The following is a 20,941-nucleotide window of genomic DNA, read 5'->3' as shown; positions in this document are numbered from 1 at the left end:
ATCCGCACCCAGAAGACAGCGTGTTCCTATATGTGTTATGTAAGATAAAAGGCGACAAGAATATACCTTTATTTATAATAATGATAAAGGGTTTCTATAACAACCAGGAGACACTCTCAGGCCAAATGCATATTGAGAAGATCACAGTGATGGGAACTGGACATATCATCAACAAAGTGCTTCCATTAATTTCTTTGGTCTCCTATTGAGATTTTAATTCATCAGTAATCTCGTGAAATATCTGTCTAAGAGGAATGATGAAATATACTACTAGTAATAATAATAATAATTTCAAAAAGGGAATTTCTCTGCAGTTTCTTAGAAATTACAGATTTAAATTAAACAACTCAGTGTTTCAGAACTACAGTACAAATTTTATCAAAAGTTGTCAACATAGGAAAATATCTGTTGTTAAGAATGTATAAACCTTTTAAAGATTCGGGCCTCATTCGCAGAGCTACATTCAACACAAAGAGGGGAGCTAGTATTTTGGATGATTGTCATCGGTCTTATACATTTGTTATTTAGGTAACAAGGGACCACTTCTGGACTATTATTTAGTTTCTTCTACATCTTTAAGGAACAGAATATTGGACTGGATTAACTGAAAAATCTGAGTCTCTTTGTATTTTCATCTGTTGATAAATGAAAATAACTCTTGAACTGTAACATGTTAGACATGTGCTGAGCAGATAACACCATCAAAAATGTAATCTCTCAGAATAATGTGTTTAAACTGAAGCCTTGCCTGGTAGTTGTGTCCAGGAAACTTTGTTTTGACATTGTGGCAAATTTTTACATATGTACAGGGGTTTATATTTGATAATTACATAACATCATGAAAGCATAAAGCAAAGTGCATGTTGCAACCTTTTGTTCAAGTTTCGTTTGGAGTAATTACAGCCTTTCAAATGCCACAAGAAAAAAGCTGAAGTCCAGCAATATAAGAATAAAATCAGCGAAGCATGTTAACCAAAGTTAAAAAATACCAAATCTGTTAGAATCCAGCAACATATGGACAAGGCAGATGGTAACATGCTTTGCCTTGACCTTTAACCTAAAGGTCATGGTTGCCAAACCATATTGATTTTGCTGAAAAAAAAATGAAATGCAAATATATTCGAAGTGCATATTCATCCCCATTGTAACTGTAAAAAGCTAAGGACCATACGGAGAAAAAAAAGTTGAAGTTAAAGCAGTACTGCAGTACAAAACTCGCACAACTGTAAACCAATCATTGTAAGTTGGGTCGTTATAACCGAACATGACCAGCAGGGGGCGGCAGCAGCGAGCAAATCAGGGGCAAAAAGCTTTGAGCACCAATTACACATTCAATCACATTGGGAAAATTTTACTGTAATGTAGGGAATATCTGTGACAAAGTCTACACCCTGAACGTATTGACACAGTGAAGAAAAACATATTGCCAATGCATCCTTTTAAGAGTAGCAAAAACTGTCAAAACAAGTGAAGACATTTACATTATTCAAGACGCTTTTCTCCAAAGCGACGTACATTTCAGAGAAAATACTACTTGTGCATTACATTAGGAGAGAAAGAGACATAGTTGCAGACATGTGATTCTTAAGTAAACCTAGTTTGCTACGATGTTCACCACACGAGTACATACATGAAACGCGGGATAGATGAATCCTGATCATCTTCCTACATTTTTTTTTTTCATAAGATACACAAACAATCACATACAATGCCCAAATAGTGGCTGTATAAAGGCTTATCTGGGGATGCTCATGAAGTTACGGTGCATGAACATTTACACCATACATAAGCTGGAGAGATCTTGGGTGAAATGGGCCCAGAAAAGGTGAGTTTTCAGACTCTTCTTGAATGTAGACAGAGCTTCAGCAGTTCTGAGTGAGAGGGAAAGATCATTCCACCACAATGAAGCCAGAACCGAGAACCTCTGCGCTTTACTTTTCGTGCACGGGACCACCAAGCGAGCAGAAGCAGATGGGCGAAGGGGTCTGGCTGTGGTGTAGCAGTTGATCAAGTCTTGTAAATAGCTTGGAGCAGTTCTATTGATGCATTTTTAGACAATAACCAAGGTCTTGAATTTGATCCGGGCAGCTATAGGATGCCAGTGCAGAGAAATGAGTAGAGGAGATACATGGGAACACTTTGGCAAGTCAAACACAACTTGTGCAGCAGCATTCTGTATCAGCTGTAGAGGTTTGATGGCAGTAGCAGGAAGGTCACATGGGAGAGAGTTGCAGTAGTACAGACAGGATGTCACCATGGCCTGGACAAGTAGTTGGGCGGAATCAGTAGTGAGGTAAGGACGGATCCTGCAGATGTTATGCAGGATGTATCTGCTGGTCTAGGTTGTGGCTTCGATGTGAGTCAATCGTCACTCCCAGACTCTTAGCCGAGGAGGTAGACAAAATGAGTGAGTTGTCCAGTTTGATCGAGAGATTGTGACAAGAGGACAGGCCAGCTGGGAAGTGAAGAATCTCTGTTTTGGAGAGGTTGAGTTGGAGGTGATGATCAGACATTCAAGTAGAGATGTCTGACAGGCAGGCAGTGATGCATGCGTAAATGTCTGATGCTCCAGGTGAAAAGGAGAGGAAGAGCTGGGTATCATCAGCGTAGCAGTGGTATTTGAATCCATGAGGCTATGACCGGACCGGGGGAGGAGGTGTAGATCGAGAAGATGACCCAGTACTGAGCCCTGTGGGACACCGGTTGAGAGAGGCAGAGGAAAAGAACGGGAGCTCCGCCAGACCACTTGATAGGATCTCTCAGACAGGTAGGACTCGAACCATCTTAGTGCCATTCCTTTCATCCCAGGCTGACTATGAGAGGAGAGTAGAATCCGGTGGTTGACAGTGTCGAATGCCACAGACGGATCGAGGAGGATGAGGACCGAGAAGAGGGAGGCGTCTCTAGCCAACTGGAGAGCTTCAGACACCGCCAGGAGCACTGTCTCTGTGGAGTGAAACTTTGAAACCAGACTGATATGATGAAAAAATGAAGATGAAGAAAATTATAATGCCTTTAGCAATAAGAAATGTTGAAGATGTAGTAGGCTGTACTCTATCTATCTATCTATCTATCTATCTATCTATCTATCTATCTAAACAATGAATTCAAACCTGCTTGGAAAATAGGTGTTTTAAAGATAGTATAATTTAGAAAATGTATTAATTGAAATTTTTTCCCAATATCCAGATTCTAGAAAGCCCTGCTCTGATATTTAGCACATTGCGCATGCATTGGGTGACATGCTGAACTCACTGAAGTATTTGACTGGGAAAGATACATAGTGAATTTGACACTGGTGGCACTTAGTATATTATACGCTTTATAGTGTATTGTTTTTGTTATATACAGAGAAACATGAGCACTAAGGCAAATACCACAAAGTGCCCATGCAGGGAAATAACTGTGAAACAAATTTAATGCCGGCAACAGATAAACATTGCTGTGTGACATGACATATTGCTTGCAGTCCATATCTAATTAATATTCTCAAAGTAGTTAATATATTGAATTCATAATCATCAGAAATTACATTGTAATGCTGCAAAAATGAAGTGCTCCATTATGGACTTACATTCTTAGATTGAGCCAATATGATGGTTGCTATAGTAACTGAATATGTCTTACGCTACATATGGAATGGGCTTGTGATTTTCAGTTGAACTTATTCGGGATTTCGCTGTAGGTATGACAGCTGGCTATTGAATACCTGTGAGCATTTACATATTAATGGTTTTCTTTCACTGAGAGCCTATTATAGTGGTCTCGGTGCATCAGGAATATGTATAATATGTATAATAATTACCTTTAATGTAAACTGTGGGTCGAATCCACATTGAACTGTTTTCAGCCCAAATAGTGCTGTCCAAACCTGTGTCATCTTACCTGTGCTCTGTGGTGACACCTCAGTTTTTACATCCGTTTCAGACTAGTCTGATCTGATTTATCAGTTATTGTGTCCGTGTTTATTTATTGTTTTTATATTTTGTTTCTTCATTTGTTTATATGTAGACACAGGTGCCTCTGAGCTCACATATATATTCAGTTCAATTCAGTTCCATTTCTTTTTAAAGTGCTCTTTTCACACGGACCGAGAGCACCGAACAAAGGATCAAGAGACATAAGAAAGACATTAGAAAGATAAAAGCTGGGCTGTACGTGAAATCACTGCAATAACTGCATTCGGTATTAAAGCATTAAAGTAAGCCAGTTGGCTACGGAGGAAAGGAAAACTGAAAACTTCTAACTGAAAGGCGAGGAAGAAAAATAATCATCTGGGGGTCAAGTTCCAGTGGCTGCCCAACCCTCCTGGGTGTTCTAGACTGATAGAGCTATTTATGACATTACTAGGGTGAGTAGAAGTTTATGTCCAGACACAGGTATGCTGATGGAATGCAGTCATCAGCTCCTGCCAGCATGGAGTGCTGGTGTCACAGTGAGTCTCACGAGCTCTCTAACCAGAAGGTATTAATAACAGAAGTAGTTAACAATCATTCTACTTTGCTTTGGAGAAAAAGGTCTGCCGAATGAGTACATGTGACGAGGCTCTTCTGTGCAGAAGCGGGGTAATGCTGGAAATCGGGGTGTGGGACGCGGTCCGAGACAAAGTGCAACACGTACAGCTGAAACCGCTCTAAAAAGACATCATGTCTCATATGGAAGAGAAGTCAGGATCTGACACTATTTGTTACACGTACTGTGCCAAAGATTATGTAACACTGAGACAAAAGATGAATTCTTCTCGCGGTGTTAAGAATACAACAGGTTTTTGAACTGACATTATCCTCCATCTGTTAGTTGAAAAAAAAAAAAACAAGTTATTAAGAAGTATTAAACGTTACTAAAAAAAAAGTTTCTCTGCACCGCGGTCTCAGATCTTGCAAATGCAATCAACTGGACTGAAGGTGGCGTAGTGGTTAGAGTGGCCACCGATGCCTTTGATTCAGGTTTGAATCCCACCTCCTGTTCTAGTACCACGACCAAGGTACTTACTAACTGATACAGTAAAAATCACCCAGCTGTATATGCGTAAATTGTACGTCACAAAGCTATTTTGTGAAGCAACAGATAGATTAATAAATGTATTCCCAGGGTGCTCTTTCTGTTGCCGGCTGCTTATTGGTCTTGTTTTATGTACACAACTGACTGAAAAAGGGATGTTTCGCCAAAGTACAGTCAGTCCTGTTGTACTGCTATAGTTACGTTCCTATGAAGCATCGTATTATGCCGGTTCACAAAATAAAAATAACCTTTTCAATGGGAAAAATCAGGTTGGGACAGAGTGGATAAAGTGGTGTGGGGATTAAAAGCATCCATAAAAGCAAGCAAATTAAACCAGAAGGTAGTGGAAAACCAACCAAAAGCATAGTCCGTCGTCTATTAATCTATTATACAAAGAGATTACAGTGCAAGTCGTTTTGGACAGAAGTGTCGGATAAATAAATGAATGCAAATTTAACGCTTGATCGGTGACTTCCATAAAATGGAAACAGGATTTCTTTTTTTTTTTTCTTTTTTATAATGCTGGACTCAGAGTCAGCACCAAAGTGACATGGGGTTGTTGCACTCGGATTAGAAGTGTCTTTCCAGCTGAGACAGTGACGTGGTAAATGTTTCGCTCCCGCGTCCTGTAATCCATCACCCGTCTGGACACCCCAGAGCCCCGCTGCCACCCATGCCCCGCACCGCGCAGCACCTGGTTAATGGTTAAGGGAGCATCACCCATCAATCCCCAGAGAGACAAAGCAAACCCCCCATCGAGACCATCTCTCGAGCTTATCAATCCTGCACCTGATAGGAGCACTTACATGCAAGGCAGGGGGTTCGAGAGCCGTCCGTACGATTCAGCCCATTTCTTCCCTCCTGGCAGCATCAGAGCTTCCTGGAGGAGACCGCATCCAACCGATGAGAACCGAGCGCTCTGCGGTGCCTTAGGGGCCAAACAGACACCCACCAAGTGCACATTACGTGTATTTCTTAAACCGATGTGTTCTTCCAAAGCGACTTACAATGCTAAGTCACGTGCGCTGATCATGTACACGGTTTTGAGAGTATAAATTGAAGGTGAAGTGTCCTACAGCTGGTGGTGGGATTGAACGCTGGTCCTTCAAGTACAAATCAGCAGCTCTTACCACTGACACCAATACGCTATCTGTGTCCTTGTGCTGTGATTCACTGCATCAGGCCTGAGAGAAACGTACAGAATGAAATTGCCTTCATAATCACGACGGCAGACTGCTCTCGCTGAAGGTTTTGTGTCGCATTGATTAATTAATGGGGAAAATGTCGCCATCGCAGGTTGTCGCTTCTATCAAACAGAATTAGCAGGATCTACCAGCTGGAATCTACTGGCACAGTCAGAAGTACAGTAATAGCACGAAAGGAAAAGCGCTGTGCATTTGGATATCGGTTTGCAACCAGTTTAGTCTTGGTGAAGCTGGCAGGTTCTCCCTGTGCTCCTGTGGATTTGCTCCAGGTGCTCTGGTTTCTTCCCACAGTCCAAAGACATGTGTTTTGCATAAAGCGTCACTCTGAATTATCTGTTGTGTGTGTGTGTGTGTGTGTGTGTGTGTGTGTGTGTGTGTGTGTTAATTTACACCGCTGTACCAATAGATGAGAACTGTCGGGAGTTTACCGTAGAGCACTGTGACTCACTTCGGACAAAGGTATCAGATAAAGACCAGTTAATAAGCATTGCGTTTCACTTTGTGGAAAAAAACAGCAAAATGCATGAATGGAAACAAAATCTGAAAGCATTAAACGCATAAAAGAAAATCCAGGAGATTAAAGATAATTACACAGAGTTCATACACTGTATATACACTACTGAGGGAACACTTTCAGAGCATCACCGATCTGTTACATCAGCAGGTGTCCCCGGCCTCGGAAACAACAGCTTTAAGGTGAACACGTTAAAAAGGTCACATGTAGGTTTTGAGCCTCCCTCATTTGTCTCGCCAGTACAAGCGGGGAAGGAGTGTCCCACAGGCACCCCAAATGGGCTCTTAAGGGGCCATTGTGTGTTCTCCACATGGGTTCTTTAGAGTGCAGCAGCAGGGGCTGCACCCAGAGTGAGCGCGTCGCTGTCCAGGCACACGTGCCTCTCTGTCTTCTGAAAGGAGGGGACAGAAGACACACAGAGGCCACCAGCAGCGTGCAAATGGCCTCGGGCTGAAGAAATGAAGGACAGTCACCATTCGCTGTAACTCCGCAGCATTGATGAACACACACACACACACACACACCTTCTGAAACCTCTTGTCCCAAGTGGGGTTGCAGGAAGCCAGAGCCTAAGCCAGCAACACAAGGCATAAGGCTGGAGGGGACACCAGTCCATCACAAGGCACCCCAAACAGGACTTGAACCCCAAACCCACCAGAAAGCAGGACCCAGTCAAACCCACTGCACCACCGCACCACTGCACCACCCTTGATAAAAACAGGTATCGCCATAACACTGAAATGGCTCATGAGCAACTGTGGCCTATGTGGCAGAGTTTTCAAAATATATCAATTGCGCCGCACCCATTAAATTTTAAATGAGTTTTTTCTTTGTACTTCTCACGAGAAGAGCAATCGTGAAGTTCTTGTTTTTTTTTTTTTTTTTTTTTAGTAGTTCACTGCTGTTCATGTTCATCCTTTTCACTCACATTTCTGATATTGGTGTCATTAAATAGATCCACTGATATATTGCAGGCAGTACCATGAAAATGTATTATTACCTTAGTCAACGCAGTACAATGGGGCACAAATGTATTTATTTTAGTTTTATGACATTTTAGTATCCATTTTTAATGTAACATAAGAAAAAATATTAATGTGTTGTAATAAAATACACACACACACACACACACACACACACACACACGCTCTCTGAAACTGCTTGTCCCAGGTAGGGTTGTGGCAAGCCGGAGCCTAACCCGGCAACACAGGGCGAAAGGCTGGAAGGGGAGGGGACACACCCAGGACAGGACACCAGTCCATCGCAAGGCACCCCAAGTGGGACTCAAACCCCAGACCCACCAGAGAGCAAGGACCCAGCCAAACCCGCTGTGTCACCGCACCCCCCATAATAAAATATTAACATATTAATAATCTATTTTTGTTTTCAGGGGGTGGGGGAGTGCAGTCGGTTGCACCGGGCCCTACTCTCCGGTGGGTCTGGGGTTCGAGCCCTGCTTCGGGTGCCTTGTGATGGACTGGTGTCCTCTCCCTCCTCCAGCCTTATTGCCTGTGCTACCGGTTTAGTCTCCAGTTCCTGTACCCCTGTATGGGACAGGTGGCTTAGACTGTGTGTGTGTGTGTGTGTGTGTGTGTGTGTGTGTGTGTCTGTTTGTTGGAGCAAGGGGTAATTCTACCTGCAGTCAGCATGTCTGCAGTTACACTTTTACTCTACACTTGTGTAAAAGTGTGACTCACCACAAAAAAAGACATGTAAACCTCCCAGATTATTTAAGTGCTTGACAAACAAGTAGGGTTCGCCTTTCGGTGCAATTTCCTTTTAACATGTGATATGATTCACTTTGTTTTAATAGTTCTCTAAAGGGCAGTGCCGATTTGTCCTGTTGCGGCGTTGCGGGGCTTTCATGCAGCCCTGTGCTCACCTCCCCGTTTCCGACACACACTTAATCGGGTTGCCATGGAGATGTCGCACGAGGGGACGGAACGGTACCCTTTATACTTTGACAGTCTGATTTAACCTATAATTCAGCAAGTAGCCAGAAAAGCCGCAATCCCATCAGCCCCTACCAGGCATCTGAACTAAGATTATTGAATGAACATGCCATCAGAACAACGGGGGAATGAAGCATGCAATTAACGACCAAGATTTGCCAGCTATAATCTCTTTTTTAAAACCATTTAAGTACATTCTTTCACTCTCTTTATATAATCAGCAGACTTTCAGAAGCAGCAGCCGCTCTAATCAGATGTAGATGTAGTGAAGACATTTATTTGTTGGGTTGTATTATCGGCACAGAGGGAACGTCTAATAAAACAGCAGACAAGTGCAACATCCTGCTGGGTTGTGGTACCATATCCATAAATGACCTGCCACTAACCATTATCTAAGGCCAAGTCCTGGCACAACTGCTGTAATGGGGCCAGAATATTTCACACACCCCTGCTCTCACTTTTGTTGTACGTTTCACAGCACTCTGCTGTGTAATACAGACTCTGAAAGCAGGTAAGAGTTGTTGGGTTATTTATTCATTTAGCTGACACTTTATCTAAAACCACATACAATGTTATATCCATTTATACAGCTGGGTAATTTTTGCTGTATCAATTCATGGTAAGTACATTCAAGGGCACCAAATCGGGAATAGAGATTTAAACCTGGGGTCTTATAAGGCAGTGGCTCTAACTGCTATGGCACCTGCTGCCTAAAAGAGGAGGCTTCCATGAGGAAGTGAACCCTAGCTGCCCCATCTGTGCTGCCTCTGTGACTGTGTAGCTAAAGTGTAGTGTGATGAAAGCTTTCCTTATATGATACGACTCACATTTCCCTCAACGCTTTCATTCTGCGCAGCAGCCGGAACTATAGAGGCAAAGGACAAAGATATAAATACTGAAGGGTGCTGGTTCAAGCTCCACTGCACTAGCCTGACTTCCTTCACTCAAAATTACACAACTGTTTGAATGGGTCAAATACGGGAACGTATATTAGAAAAAAGTGTTGGCTAAGCAAGAAATAAATATAAATGTTATATATTGATTTAAGGGGGGTGCGGTGGCGCAGTGGGTTGGGCCACAGTCCTGCTCTCCGGTGGGTCTGGGGTTCAAATCCTGCTTGGGGTGCCTTGCGGCGGGCTGACGTCCCGTCCTGGGTGTGTCCCCTTCCCCCTCCGGCCTTACGCCCTGTGTTACCGGGTAGGCTCCGGTTCCCCATGACCCTGTATGGGACAAGCAGTTCTGAAAATGTGTGTGTATATTGATTTATCAAGAGCCTGGCAATTTTCACTTTTGTAAAGAATTACTGTTTCACATGTATTTCTGTCCATTCATTCCATTATCAATAACCATTTACCACAGCAGGGTCATATAACACCAGCACTACCCCACCAAAACATTATACTGCCAGTCGATTTCTATCTGTGCACTAATTTTTTGTAACATTTTAGTTGGGTTGTTTCTCATGCAATGAGATGCAAATGAAATGCAAAATGACGCAGTCCAAAAGTTTGTTATTTGGAATGTAGGAGAAAAAAACAGGATTTACAAGATTCTAATAAAAAAAAAAAAATCACAAAGTTGACACTGAGCTGGCAAATCCTCGACAGGATTTCGTGCAGGGGTTAAGAACAAAGACAATTACAGCTGTTAACTGATGCATCATATGTAAAGCTTACAAAATCGGGATGCAGCTGTTGTCATGTGGAACTGCTTAGTATACGTCTACAGATTGTAATTATTCAGCAGTAACAGATTGATCTCGTGACAGATGAACAGGTACAGACAGCCCAGCCCTCGTTTCTGCTGCTCGTCCCTCATTACCATGTTAACACTTAACATTACATGGGTTTATAATGGAGCCACTGGGCCTTCTTCAGTGACTAATCAGTGTATGGAAAATGTGGACAATATGCGATTCCCTTCTCCTGCTATCAGTCAATAAAAAAAACAATTTCTGTGTCTCGCCACAGATGTTCGATGGGGTTAAGAAATAACTCTGACTGGAGCATTCAAGGACATCAGTTTTCTTAATTTTAAGCCCCTCCATTGTTGCCCTGGCAGTGTGTTTTAGGTCATTGTTCTGTTGGAAGAAAAACATCTTTTTTCAGCTTTCTTGCAGAGGGGTCAAGTTTCCGTCTGGATCTATCTGTATTGTGCGGCATTCATTTTCCATCAATTCTGACTGGATTGCCAGTCCCTACTGCTGAAAGGCTTCCCCAAGCATGATGCTACCACCACCACATTTTACAGTGGGGATGGTGTTATCTTGGTTGATGCGCGTGTTAGATATACTATTCTATATACTATATATACTACAGTGTGTGTTAATACATATATATATATATATATATATATATATATATATATATATATATATATATATATATATATATATATATATATATATATATATATATATATATATATATATATATATATAATAAGGGGGTGCGGTGGCGCAGTGGGTTGGACCGCAGTCCTGCTCTCCGGTGGGTCTGGGGTTCAAGTCCCGCTTGGGGTGCCTTGCGGCGGACTGGCGTCCCGTCCTGGGTGTGTCCCCTTCCCCCTCTGGCCTTACGCCCTGTGTTGCCGGGTAGGCTCCGGTTCCCCGTGACCCCGTGTGGGACAAGCGGTTCTGAAAATGTGTGTGTGTGTGTGTATATATATATATATATATATATAGATGTATTAACACACACTGTAGTATATATAGTATATATTATATATAGTGGGAGGGTACGGTGGTGCAGTGGGTTGGTCCTGGTCCTGCTTTCCGGTGGGTCTGGGGTTCAAGTCCCGCTTGGAGTGCCTTGAGACGGACTGGCGTCCTGTCCTGGGTGTGTCCCCTCCCCCTCCAGCCTTACGCCCTGTGTGCCGGGTTAGGCTCCGGTTCCCCGTCTCCCGTATGGGGCGAGGGGTTCGGACAGACGGACTATATATAGTATACATATATAGTATATATGTATAGTATATATACACATACACACACTAAAAAAACATATTGTACAACCATAGCACAAGGAGGTTGACATGAGCTGCCGCTAAGTGCTAGTTAATGAGAGCTCTGCATACAGAAAGAACTGTAGCATGCAGTAGTGTGATGTCTCATACTTTTAATACCAAGGCATTTATGCACAGGATTGTATGTGGTGGGCTGGGTGTGAGGGGTCTGCTTTGGTCTTCTCTGCTTGCTTAGTGGCTCTGCAGATGCTCAGGTCCTGAGTGTTAGGCAGGCTATAGCCGATGATCAAATGACATACTGAAACTTGCCCTTGGACTGTGCTGATGCAGCACCAAATCAGACAAGTATGGATTATGTTAGGATGGATTTGATCGTGGCTGTGCAGAACTAGACCACTACTGCCTGAAGCACCTTAAATTTCTTCAGCTATTACAGGAAGAACATACTCTGTTGAGCCTTATTGGTAACTGAAATTATTTTTTCATCCCATCTGAGGTCCTGGGAGACTAAGCTGCCCAGGAGCATAAATGACATGGTGGTGTTGAGTGTAGAACCATTTAGGACAAGCGGAAGTTCAGAAAGAGGGTGTTTCCTAAATACTCTTATTATTTCCATTGTTTTCCAGATGCTGCGTTGAAGGCTGTGATGGCTCCACCACTGCAATAATCCAGTGTCTTCATTCTTTCATAGGAACTTGTCCTCATTCGAGAGGAGACCAATGAGGGTAGTGTCATAAGCAAACTTCAGAAATTTGACAAACTGGTCTCTAGAGGTGCAGCCACTGGGGTACAGTGGAAATAGTGGGGGGTGGGAGACCCAGCCTTAGGGTATTCCAGGTTGACATGTGTTTCACGAGTCTGTGAGATGTAAACAAAAGATGAGACACAGGATCACCGTGGCTTCCAGCTTTGTCACTATCACCCTATACAGCAAGGAAACTGTTTTAAACACAGAGCAATGCACAGTAGTTGTCTAATTAATATACATACATACACACACACACACATTTTCAGAACCGCTTATCCCATACAGGGTCACAGGGAACCAGAGCCTACCTGGTAACAGAGGGCGTAAGGCCGGAGGGGAAGGGGGCACACCCAGTACGGGACGCCAGTCCGTCACAAGGCACCCCAAGCAGAACTCAAACCCCAGACCCACCAGAGAGCAGGACTGTGGTCCAACCCACTGCACCACCGCACTCCCTTGTCTAATTAACACACACACACACACACACACACACACACACACACACACACACACACACACACTTTCAGAACCGCTTGTCCCTTACGGGGTCACGGGGAACCGGAGCCTACCCGGCAACACAGGGCGTAAGGCCAAAGGAGGAAGGGGACACACCCAGGACGGGACGCCAGTCCGCCGCAAGGCACCCCAAGCGGGACTCGAACCCCAGACCCACCGGAGAGCAGGACTGCGGTCCAACCCACTGCGCCACCGCACCCCCTGTCTAATTAATAGTTAAATCAAATTTAATAAAGCAGAGATCATCCCAATGTCATCAGAGCAAGTTTATGTTTCATGCTGAATATTGCAAAATGACACTTTTCAGAAATGTCAGTTACACTGACCGTGTGATGAATGCAAGCAAGAAAGCAGTCATAGAAGCATGCAAAATTAGAAACATGTCTTACGCTGATTGCATTCAGTGTCCAAATTTGCCTGTGCAGTGTCACTGATGACAGAGCGGATCGTCTCAAACCGGTGCTGAACTGGGGAGACAGCGCAGGTGGTCTAGTGTTCTCTGGCATTCTCTGGGTGTGGGAGGGTGGTTTGTGCTGCCAGAGAGAGGCGTCACAGGGGCCACAGCATAGTGGAGCGCGCAGCTTCCCACTGGCGACAGATTGCATACAAGCCTCATGGTCTTGATACAGTTCACACTGCGTCATCTTAACTCCAGCAGAAGGGTTCTGAGGGTGCTCCAGTTAAGGTGCAGATGCCCATCAGAGGGTGCAGGTCTGGCTGCAAAGTAAACTCTCTACTGCCTGTCATTTCCTGCCTGCCCAACTTGTTATTTCAATCAATCAATCAATTTTTGAGCACTAATAGAGAAGTGTACCATATTTTGCTGCAGGTTAATAATGTATTGACTGCTTGACCTCCTTCATAACGAGTGACAATATTCACTCTTATATCGTGGACCTTAAGAATCTTTTTTACATTGTTAATACATTTTCATTTGAAAAAAGCACTGATGTATACACCTCCTTTACTTATTTTGACTTAATAGACAAAGCCTTTGTTTAGCTAACACTGAATGTGCTAAAGTTCTGATAGATAGATGGATAGATAACATATTTTATTAGTTTCTTTACAAAATGCTTTGAGACGTGTCCAAGATCCAAAATCATGCAAATACACACACGGTCTGAAATCGCTTGCTCCCAGTGGGGTCATAGCAAACTGGAGCATAGCCCGGCAACACAGGGCACAAGGCTGGAGGGGGAGGGGACACACCCAGGACGGGATGCCAGTCTGTTACAAGGCACCCCAAGCAGGATTTGAGCCCCAGACCTGCCAGACAGCAGGCCCCAGCCAAACCCGTCGCACCATTGTATCCCCCATGTAAATACTTTTTACACTAATTTTCTTAAACATGAGTGAACTATTATTTCTCATACATGCATGGCTGTCAACTGACAACATTCCCCATATATCTGAATAAAATCAGAGCTAGAGCATCTATTTCACCAGTCCTTGAGAATGTGAGAAGGAGGGGAAAATGAAGTTTAATAGAGCTTTTGACACATTTCCAGCACTTAAGGAACAAAAAAAAACACTCTCTGAAAGACACCAAATGAATAAATAAGTGCAGTTTATTGTTGGTAAGGAGTCATTTGAGTATACACAGTTCTCCTGCTTTTTGAGCTAATCGTAATACAGAAGCAGTGTACATAAGCCTATCGCTCTTGTGTATTTGGTATGTGTATATCTTCTGTAGGAGGGTGCGGTGGCGCAGTGGGTTGGACTGGGTCTTATTCTCCAGTGGGTCTGGGGTTCGAGTCCTGCTTGGGGTGCCTTGCGATGGACTGGCGTCCCGTCCTGGGTGTGTCCTCTCCCCCTCCGGCCTTACGCCCTGTGTTGCCGGGTAGGTTCCGGTTCCCCGTGACCCTGTATGGGACAAGCGGTTAAGAAAATGTGTGTGTATTTTCTGTTTGAGCAACTGGGAGGCTTTTCATAATACAATGAACATCAAAGGAATCTGCTGAATTTCTGACTCAAGTGGCAGAAACCAGGTGTAGCTAAAGACAAGTTACCAGTTCCATGAAGACTGAAAAAACACAACACATTTGTCATTTAATAAAATCAGTACTTTTATTCATAAACATTTGTAATAAAAGTGCCCAAGAGTTTTGTAGAAACATATGTACATGTCTAAAAGTACAGACCAGTTAATATAACTTATTACAAGTTCAAGTTACATATTAATTTAAACAGACTGCACAGAACAATCCAGCTATGTCACTTAGTTAAAATAAAACATTTTCTGCATTTGTTGCTATGCCCGTTTGTTTCAATAGCCGTTCAATGAAGTACTGAATTTTGCAGCAATGTGTGCTACTTGATTACTCAACTACAGTTCTGTAGTGTTTTGCTCTTAAATTCTTGTGCATGTGCCAATTCTACTGTTTACAGGGACTGTCAAAAAGTCCACAAATATTTATAATTCCAAAAATAAGACTTGGAAGAATAGTAAATTGGATCAGTAATGCCAAATATGTTGTTTTCTTCCACAAAGTGAAGATGAACTGATGTTACTGCCATTACCTATCTATGCCTGTTTCTTCATATTTGCACAGTATTGTCTAGATATATAGAATAAATCTTATTCTTTTTCCATTTTCTTGTATTCTTAATTCAATTTCGTTCGCATAGTACTCGTGTCATGTCATGACACCTTATGCAACCTCTTATATAACACATTCAACATATAGGAAAAATACACAACTTCAGTTTGTAAACCAAGTAAAAAAATGTTAGAAATATATATACACAATTAGAAAAATACAGTAATTTCTACAAACGTTTATTCGCCATCGAATAAATTTCACATGTCAAGTATCTATACAAATAAAATACAATACAAATATAAATTGCGATTATTTGGTGACCTTGACACAAAAAGACCTCATACTGCAAATAGAAAGGTATGGCACATTCATGCTGTGCAAACCAGCTGTGACATCACTGGCTTTAAAACAGCACTTGTTACTATGCTTTAATTTCTTACATGAGCAAAATAGCCATGCAGCTTTATCAGTGGGACTGGGGTGAGAAGCATGTCATCCAGAATCATCAGCAGGCATGTTTAAGTGCAGCGGCCTAACAATCCCATTAGGGGCTGGAGCTGTCCGACTGGAGTGGTGCTGAACCCTGATCGCACCCTGGTGGGGGGGAAAAACATATGTACAGTATATATTTCCCTCGAGTACATGAACAAGCAGGTTCATCCTGGACGTTTAAGCATCAGAGCGCGGTGGCACAAATACAAGAGTGGACAAGGTACGGTGCAACGCAAAATCACTCCAGTGCTGGCATTTGCGCCCTCTTCTTGCATCATTTCTTCTTCTTCTCCGATCTGTCAGACCAAGCCGACCAGATGCGGAACCCCAAACGCTGTAATATTCACTCTGTCTGTACACGCCGCCAACTTCGCTTCGTTAAGAGCGAAGGTTTGAGAGCACGCGTGTACCGTATTTCCCGTACGTGTTGCGCACGCTCATATTCCTTGCGGCGCCGCGAAGGCGCACGCGGCGAGCATCTGCCGCTTCATCTCCATCTTCTCCTTCTGCTTGAGATGCACGCGCCCGTGCCTCTTGCGCTCGTCGCTGCGCGCGAAGCGCCGGCCGCACACGTCGCACGAGAACGGCTTCTCGCCCGTGTGCGTCCGCGTGTGTGTGGTCAGGTGGTCGCTGCGGCTGAAGCTGCGCAGGCACACGCGGCAGCGAAACGGTTTGTGGCCCGTGTGGATGCGGACGTGGCGGTTGAGCTCGTCCGAGCGCGAGAAGCGCCGCTCGCAGTTCTCCGCCGGACACGCGAACGGCTTCTCCTTGGCTTGGGCTTTGCTGGCGCGAGCCGGCGCCCTCGGGGCGCGCGCTGCGCCGCTCGCGGAGGCGTCTGTCAACAAGGACGAGTAAAGGAGCGGGTGTGCGCTGCTGCTCCCAGAGGACGGGCTGCAACGGAAGTCGCACTGATCGATCACGGTCTGCAGATCGATGGCGGGGAAAGCGGCCGGTGTCAGGACGCCGCCGCTCGGGTTCCTTGGAGACCCAGGGACCTGTGCTGGGAAGCTGCTGGGCACGAGGGAGCCGGAGAAACTTTGCGCGCAGCTGGGAGCGAAGCGCTGCTCCTGCTTGATCGCACCGTCCATCTTGCAGCCCATGTCGGAGCTCAAGGACTGGAGAAAGTCCTTCACATCCACATCTTCTTGGTCCGGCAGGCTGTCAGCTGCCGCCTGCGACGGTCCCGACACAAAATCCGGCGGCGAGTAGGTGCTGGGCTTGCAGAAAGAGTCCCATCCATACGAGTCTTCCTCGGGCTCAGTTTTCACCACAACAGGAAACGCCGCCTGGATCTGAGGGCTCTGCTCCGGACGTTCAGAAGCGTCAAAGTTGGACTGGACCACAGGAGCGCCGTGCACGCGCAGCAGAGCGTCTGGAAAGCCGTGGCAGATGTGCGCCGAAGAGTGTGGCGCCGCTGGATTCGCGGCGGCCCCTCCCGAGCACGTGGAGACCAGACCCTGGCCTTGCGCACAGAGCGCCGTGGGCGTGGGGAGCGCGAGCTGGGGCGCACTCTGCTGGAGCTCGGGCACGGGTAAGGTGGTGACCCCGACGATCTCCGTGATCATGTTGAGCAGGGCCTCCGTGCTGCATGCTGCCCCCTGGGGGGTCTCCATGTAGAAGCTGCCCGAGTAAGCCAGGGACGCGCACGGGCTCTCCTTGGAGCCCCGGCTCGGGTCAAGAAAGAAATCCGAGCTGGAAGTGTCGGCTGTAGGGTTCCTCGCCGCACCATCTGCAAAGAAACACACAGGTGCGTGTCACAAAAGCAGAAAACGCGCATATTGTGCATGTCATGTGTTCATTCCGCGCGTGTTATGTAAGCACGCCAAACCGCCAGTGCGCACCGCCGTGAATGTGAGCAGCGCACGAGGTGGCATTTCCATCATTACCAGAACGCGCGCGCTATTCAGGCGCACACACACACACACACACACACACACACACACACACACACACACACACGATGAGCTGCAAGAAAACCAACCTTGGCTGAGCGGAGCAGGAGATCCCCTCTCGCTGGTCATGCAGGCACGCCGTCTTTCTTTTGCTCCTACGGCGCTGTCAGTGCCCCGCGGGGGGTCGCAGTCCGGCTCGGGGTGGAAGTACTCGAGGGAGCTCAAATCCATGTTGTTCAGCATGACGTTCAGTCCTCGGCAGCCCGGCAGCGGCTCAGCCTTAGCAAAGTAGACGCGCGCGCGGCTCTTGCGATGCGCTCAACAAGTCCTACTAGGCTGTAGGAAGAAGCCGGTGGATGGGAGGACTCCTCGCTCCGCGACGCGGGATTCCCTTTCTGCTGGACTGCGTGGATGCCTGGCTCTCCGCTCCGACGTCCGTCGTTTGTGGACTCTCGGCAGCGATCCCCCTTCCCTCGCCTTTTATACTTGGGCTCCCCGCGGCTGGTTGGTCTCTGGCGAGAGGATTCCCCCCGCTGCGCGTCTACCTGTCCACTTCTTGCCCATATATAGACAGAGGATGTGACGAAGTTCCTCCAAAAAAGGAGTGCTGGCTCCGTGACGCAATAATTAATTCATTGCATGTGCGAGAATTCTCAAGAAGGGCCGAATGCGGGAGTCGAGCTCCGCTGGTGCAGCGTGAGACCCGCGAAGACCCCAGGCTTGGAAATTCACCTGGTGCGCAGTGATGTCCTAGAAATGCGAGGAACGAGCGGCCCGCCCCGTGCTTTGTGTTGTCTGGCTGTTTGTGTTCATGCGGCTCGGAGAAGATGTCCAGGCGTTACGCGCCATGCGGTTTGCTTGGTGCCATGCGATGCGATGCGATGCGGTTCGGCCATGTTGGTGCGCACTGTGCCAGAGATGCTTTTTGCGCAGCTGGGTCTTCTGTGCCTTATTATACTGTATGTGTGTTGGATTGATAATTCCGGGGACCCTGGCCACATCTGGACCAGCAGCGTCTGGGAAGGGCGTGCTGGATGGAAATGGGGGTCCTTCTTCGGGGATTGTCCCGCCACAGACCTTCACTCCAGGGTTTAGGTGACGGGTTCATGCAAAGGTCATGGATCTTGTGGGACAGCCGCTCTCCAGTCCAACTCCATGCCAGATCCCTCCTCTCCAAGATTTTGGTGTATTACTGTAAATGTAGTTGTGAATCTGCCCCAGTCTGTGTGGCATTTCCAAAAAAAATATAACATAAGTAGCATGCAGGAATCAGGGAAACCATCTAGATGTTAAGTTTAGTAATCAGGATTCAAATATTGGAGAAGAAAAACGTATAGACCACATGCAAAAGTTTTCTGCTCTTTTTTTACATTATACTGATGTTTTATATTTTCTTCATATATATAAGGGTTAATCGTGAAATTTGAGGTGAATCATTGGTAATATTTTACTCTTTTAATTCATTTTTGCTCTTAGAATGTCTAATTTCCAGTGCATTTATTTTCTAGCATTTACAGTTTCAGGGATGTAAGACAAAGTTGCATTGATTTAATGTGGCAACATTATTTAGGACACAGAAGCTAAATTAATAATTTAATTCCTCTTTTTTAAAGGATGTGATCGACAATGTCAACGAAGGTTCCCCTTGATAAAGGACTCTGCTTTAAGCCTTATATAGCTCACAATCATACATTCATCCATTCATTATCAACATCTCACAATGACATCTTAAAACAAACTTTAATTTCCTAGAGATAAATTCAGCTAAACTCACATTAACTCAGCAGGTGTTGCCAAGACAGTTTTATAATGATAGGAAATTGCTTTCAATTGATATGCCTGGTAAAACACCACAGAGCGAAATAATGAAATTATATAATATCTGGTGATATTATTGCCTCAGTGTAGCAGAATTTCACTTTGAGTTTAATGAGGGCAGAATGCTTTGATATTCCCATTTTTTATCCCCAGAAACAAAACCATCATGCATGCAAGCATTTTTTTTTTTCTGAAGAAAATATTTATTTGAATTACTCAAACATGATTTTTTTGTCATCACTAGTTATGCACAAAGACACTAATGTTGAACAATTAGACTGTGGTATATTACAAGTAAAGGTCCTAGAATACAAATATGCACATGAGCAAAAGGCGCATAAATTGTGTAAAAAAAGGTTTTAGAGCACAGAGGGAGATGTAGTGGCATAGTGGATTGGACCAGGTCCTGCTCTCTGGTGGGTCTGGGGTTCAAGTCCCACTCGGGGTGCCTTGTGACAGACTGGTGTCCTGTCCTGGGTGTGTTCCCTTCTCCTTATGCCCTTTGTTGCCAGGTTAGGCTCTGGCTCCCTGTAACCCTGAATGGGACAAGCAGTTCAAACAGTGTGTGTATTAGAAGAGAGAAAAAATGTTGCATATTTTTGGAATAGGCAAATTTCCCAGCAGTGGTAACCATAGAAAAGATTAGTAGCATCTCTCAACATTCCTAAGAATATTTGCTGTCCTTGGAACTAAGGGTACTGCATATGTGAATGAAGGGCTTTGCTACACTTTAAAACTGACTTTAATTTTTTTAAATGTCATTTGGAGTTTGTTTTTACATGAACAAAAAATATTTAATACAAATAAAGTGAAAAAGTGTTATTTCCAAATTTAATTTATTCACTGAAATATAATGCAGTTGTTTGATTCCAAAGCATAATTCTGACAATTTCTGGCATTAAATGTTTGGTGGCAGTTTATGAAATTACATGTTCTTCAGTTATAAAAGTAAACAAATTGTTCCTTCTCTTGCTGTGATACATTCTGAAACGAGACTCAGTAAATTAAAGACTCTGTCAAGATATGAACTAATGATTGCTATGTAACTGCAAAATAAGTACAGCAATCCATCAATGTCTTGCAAAAAAAAAAAAAATCTCAGATGTAATTTTTTAACAGAAATGCGTAGAAAATGGGTCAGCAGTGCTGAAGGCTAAAATGAAAGTGTTTCTAATAACAGCGGCAGCTTGTCAAAGTGTCAGGGTGAGATTAGTGGATGCTGCCTCAGCGGTGCCTGCCACTCTCGCCTTTCTCTCCTGACAGGCGTCAAACACACCCAGGCACCGGCCGCGGGAT

General features: G+C 44.7%; 1 protein-coding gene across 1 annotated transcript; it reads right to left on the bottom strand.

The window, feature by feature from the left end:
- Window positions 1-15,670: 15,670 nt before the first annotated feature.
- Window positions 15,671-18,347, bottom strand: egr4 (early growth response 4). Its single transcript, XM_029250620.1, has 2 exons — window positions 17,917-18,347; window positions 15,671-17,664 (listed from the first exon to the last, which is right to left on the bottom strand). Exons 1-2 carry the CDS (start codon window positions 18,068-18,070, stop codon window positions 16,373-16,375), a joined length of 1,446 nt encoding a protein of 481 aa, XP_029106453.1. The 5' UTR covers window positions 18,071-18,347; the 3' UTR covers window positions 15,671-16,372.
- Window positions 18,348-20,941: the final 2,594 nt, after the last annotated feature.

Source organism: Scleropages formosus, chromosome 3 (genome assembly GCF_900964775.1).
Source record: "Scleropages formosus chromosome 3, fSclFor1.1, whole genome shotgun sequence".
NCBI classification, from domain to species: Eukaryota; Metazoa; Chordata; class Actinopteri; order Osteoglossiformes; family Osteoglossidae; genus Scleropages; species Scleropages formosus.
The sequence above is the reverse complement of the archived record's forward strand: the minus strand, read 5'-3'. Positions and strand labels throughout refer to the sequence as shown.

Excerpts from the sequence above, each read along its gene's own strand:
- egr4 (XM_029250620.1), bottom strand. The coding sequence starts at position 18,070 with ATGCTGAACAACATGGATTTGAGCTCCCTCGAGTACTTCCACCCCGAG. Across the intron at positions 17,665-17,916 it reads TCCTGCTCCGCTCAGCCAAG|ATGGTGCGGCGAGGAACCCT; the intron begins GTTGGTTTTCTT and ends GTTTCTTTGCAG.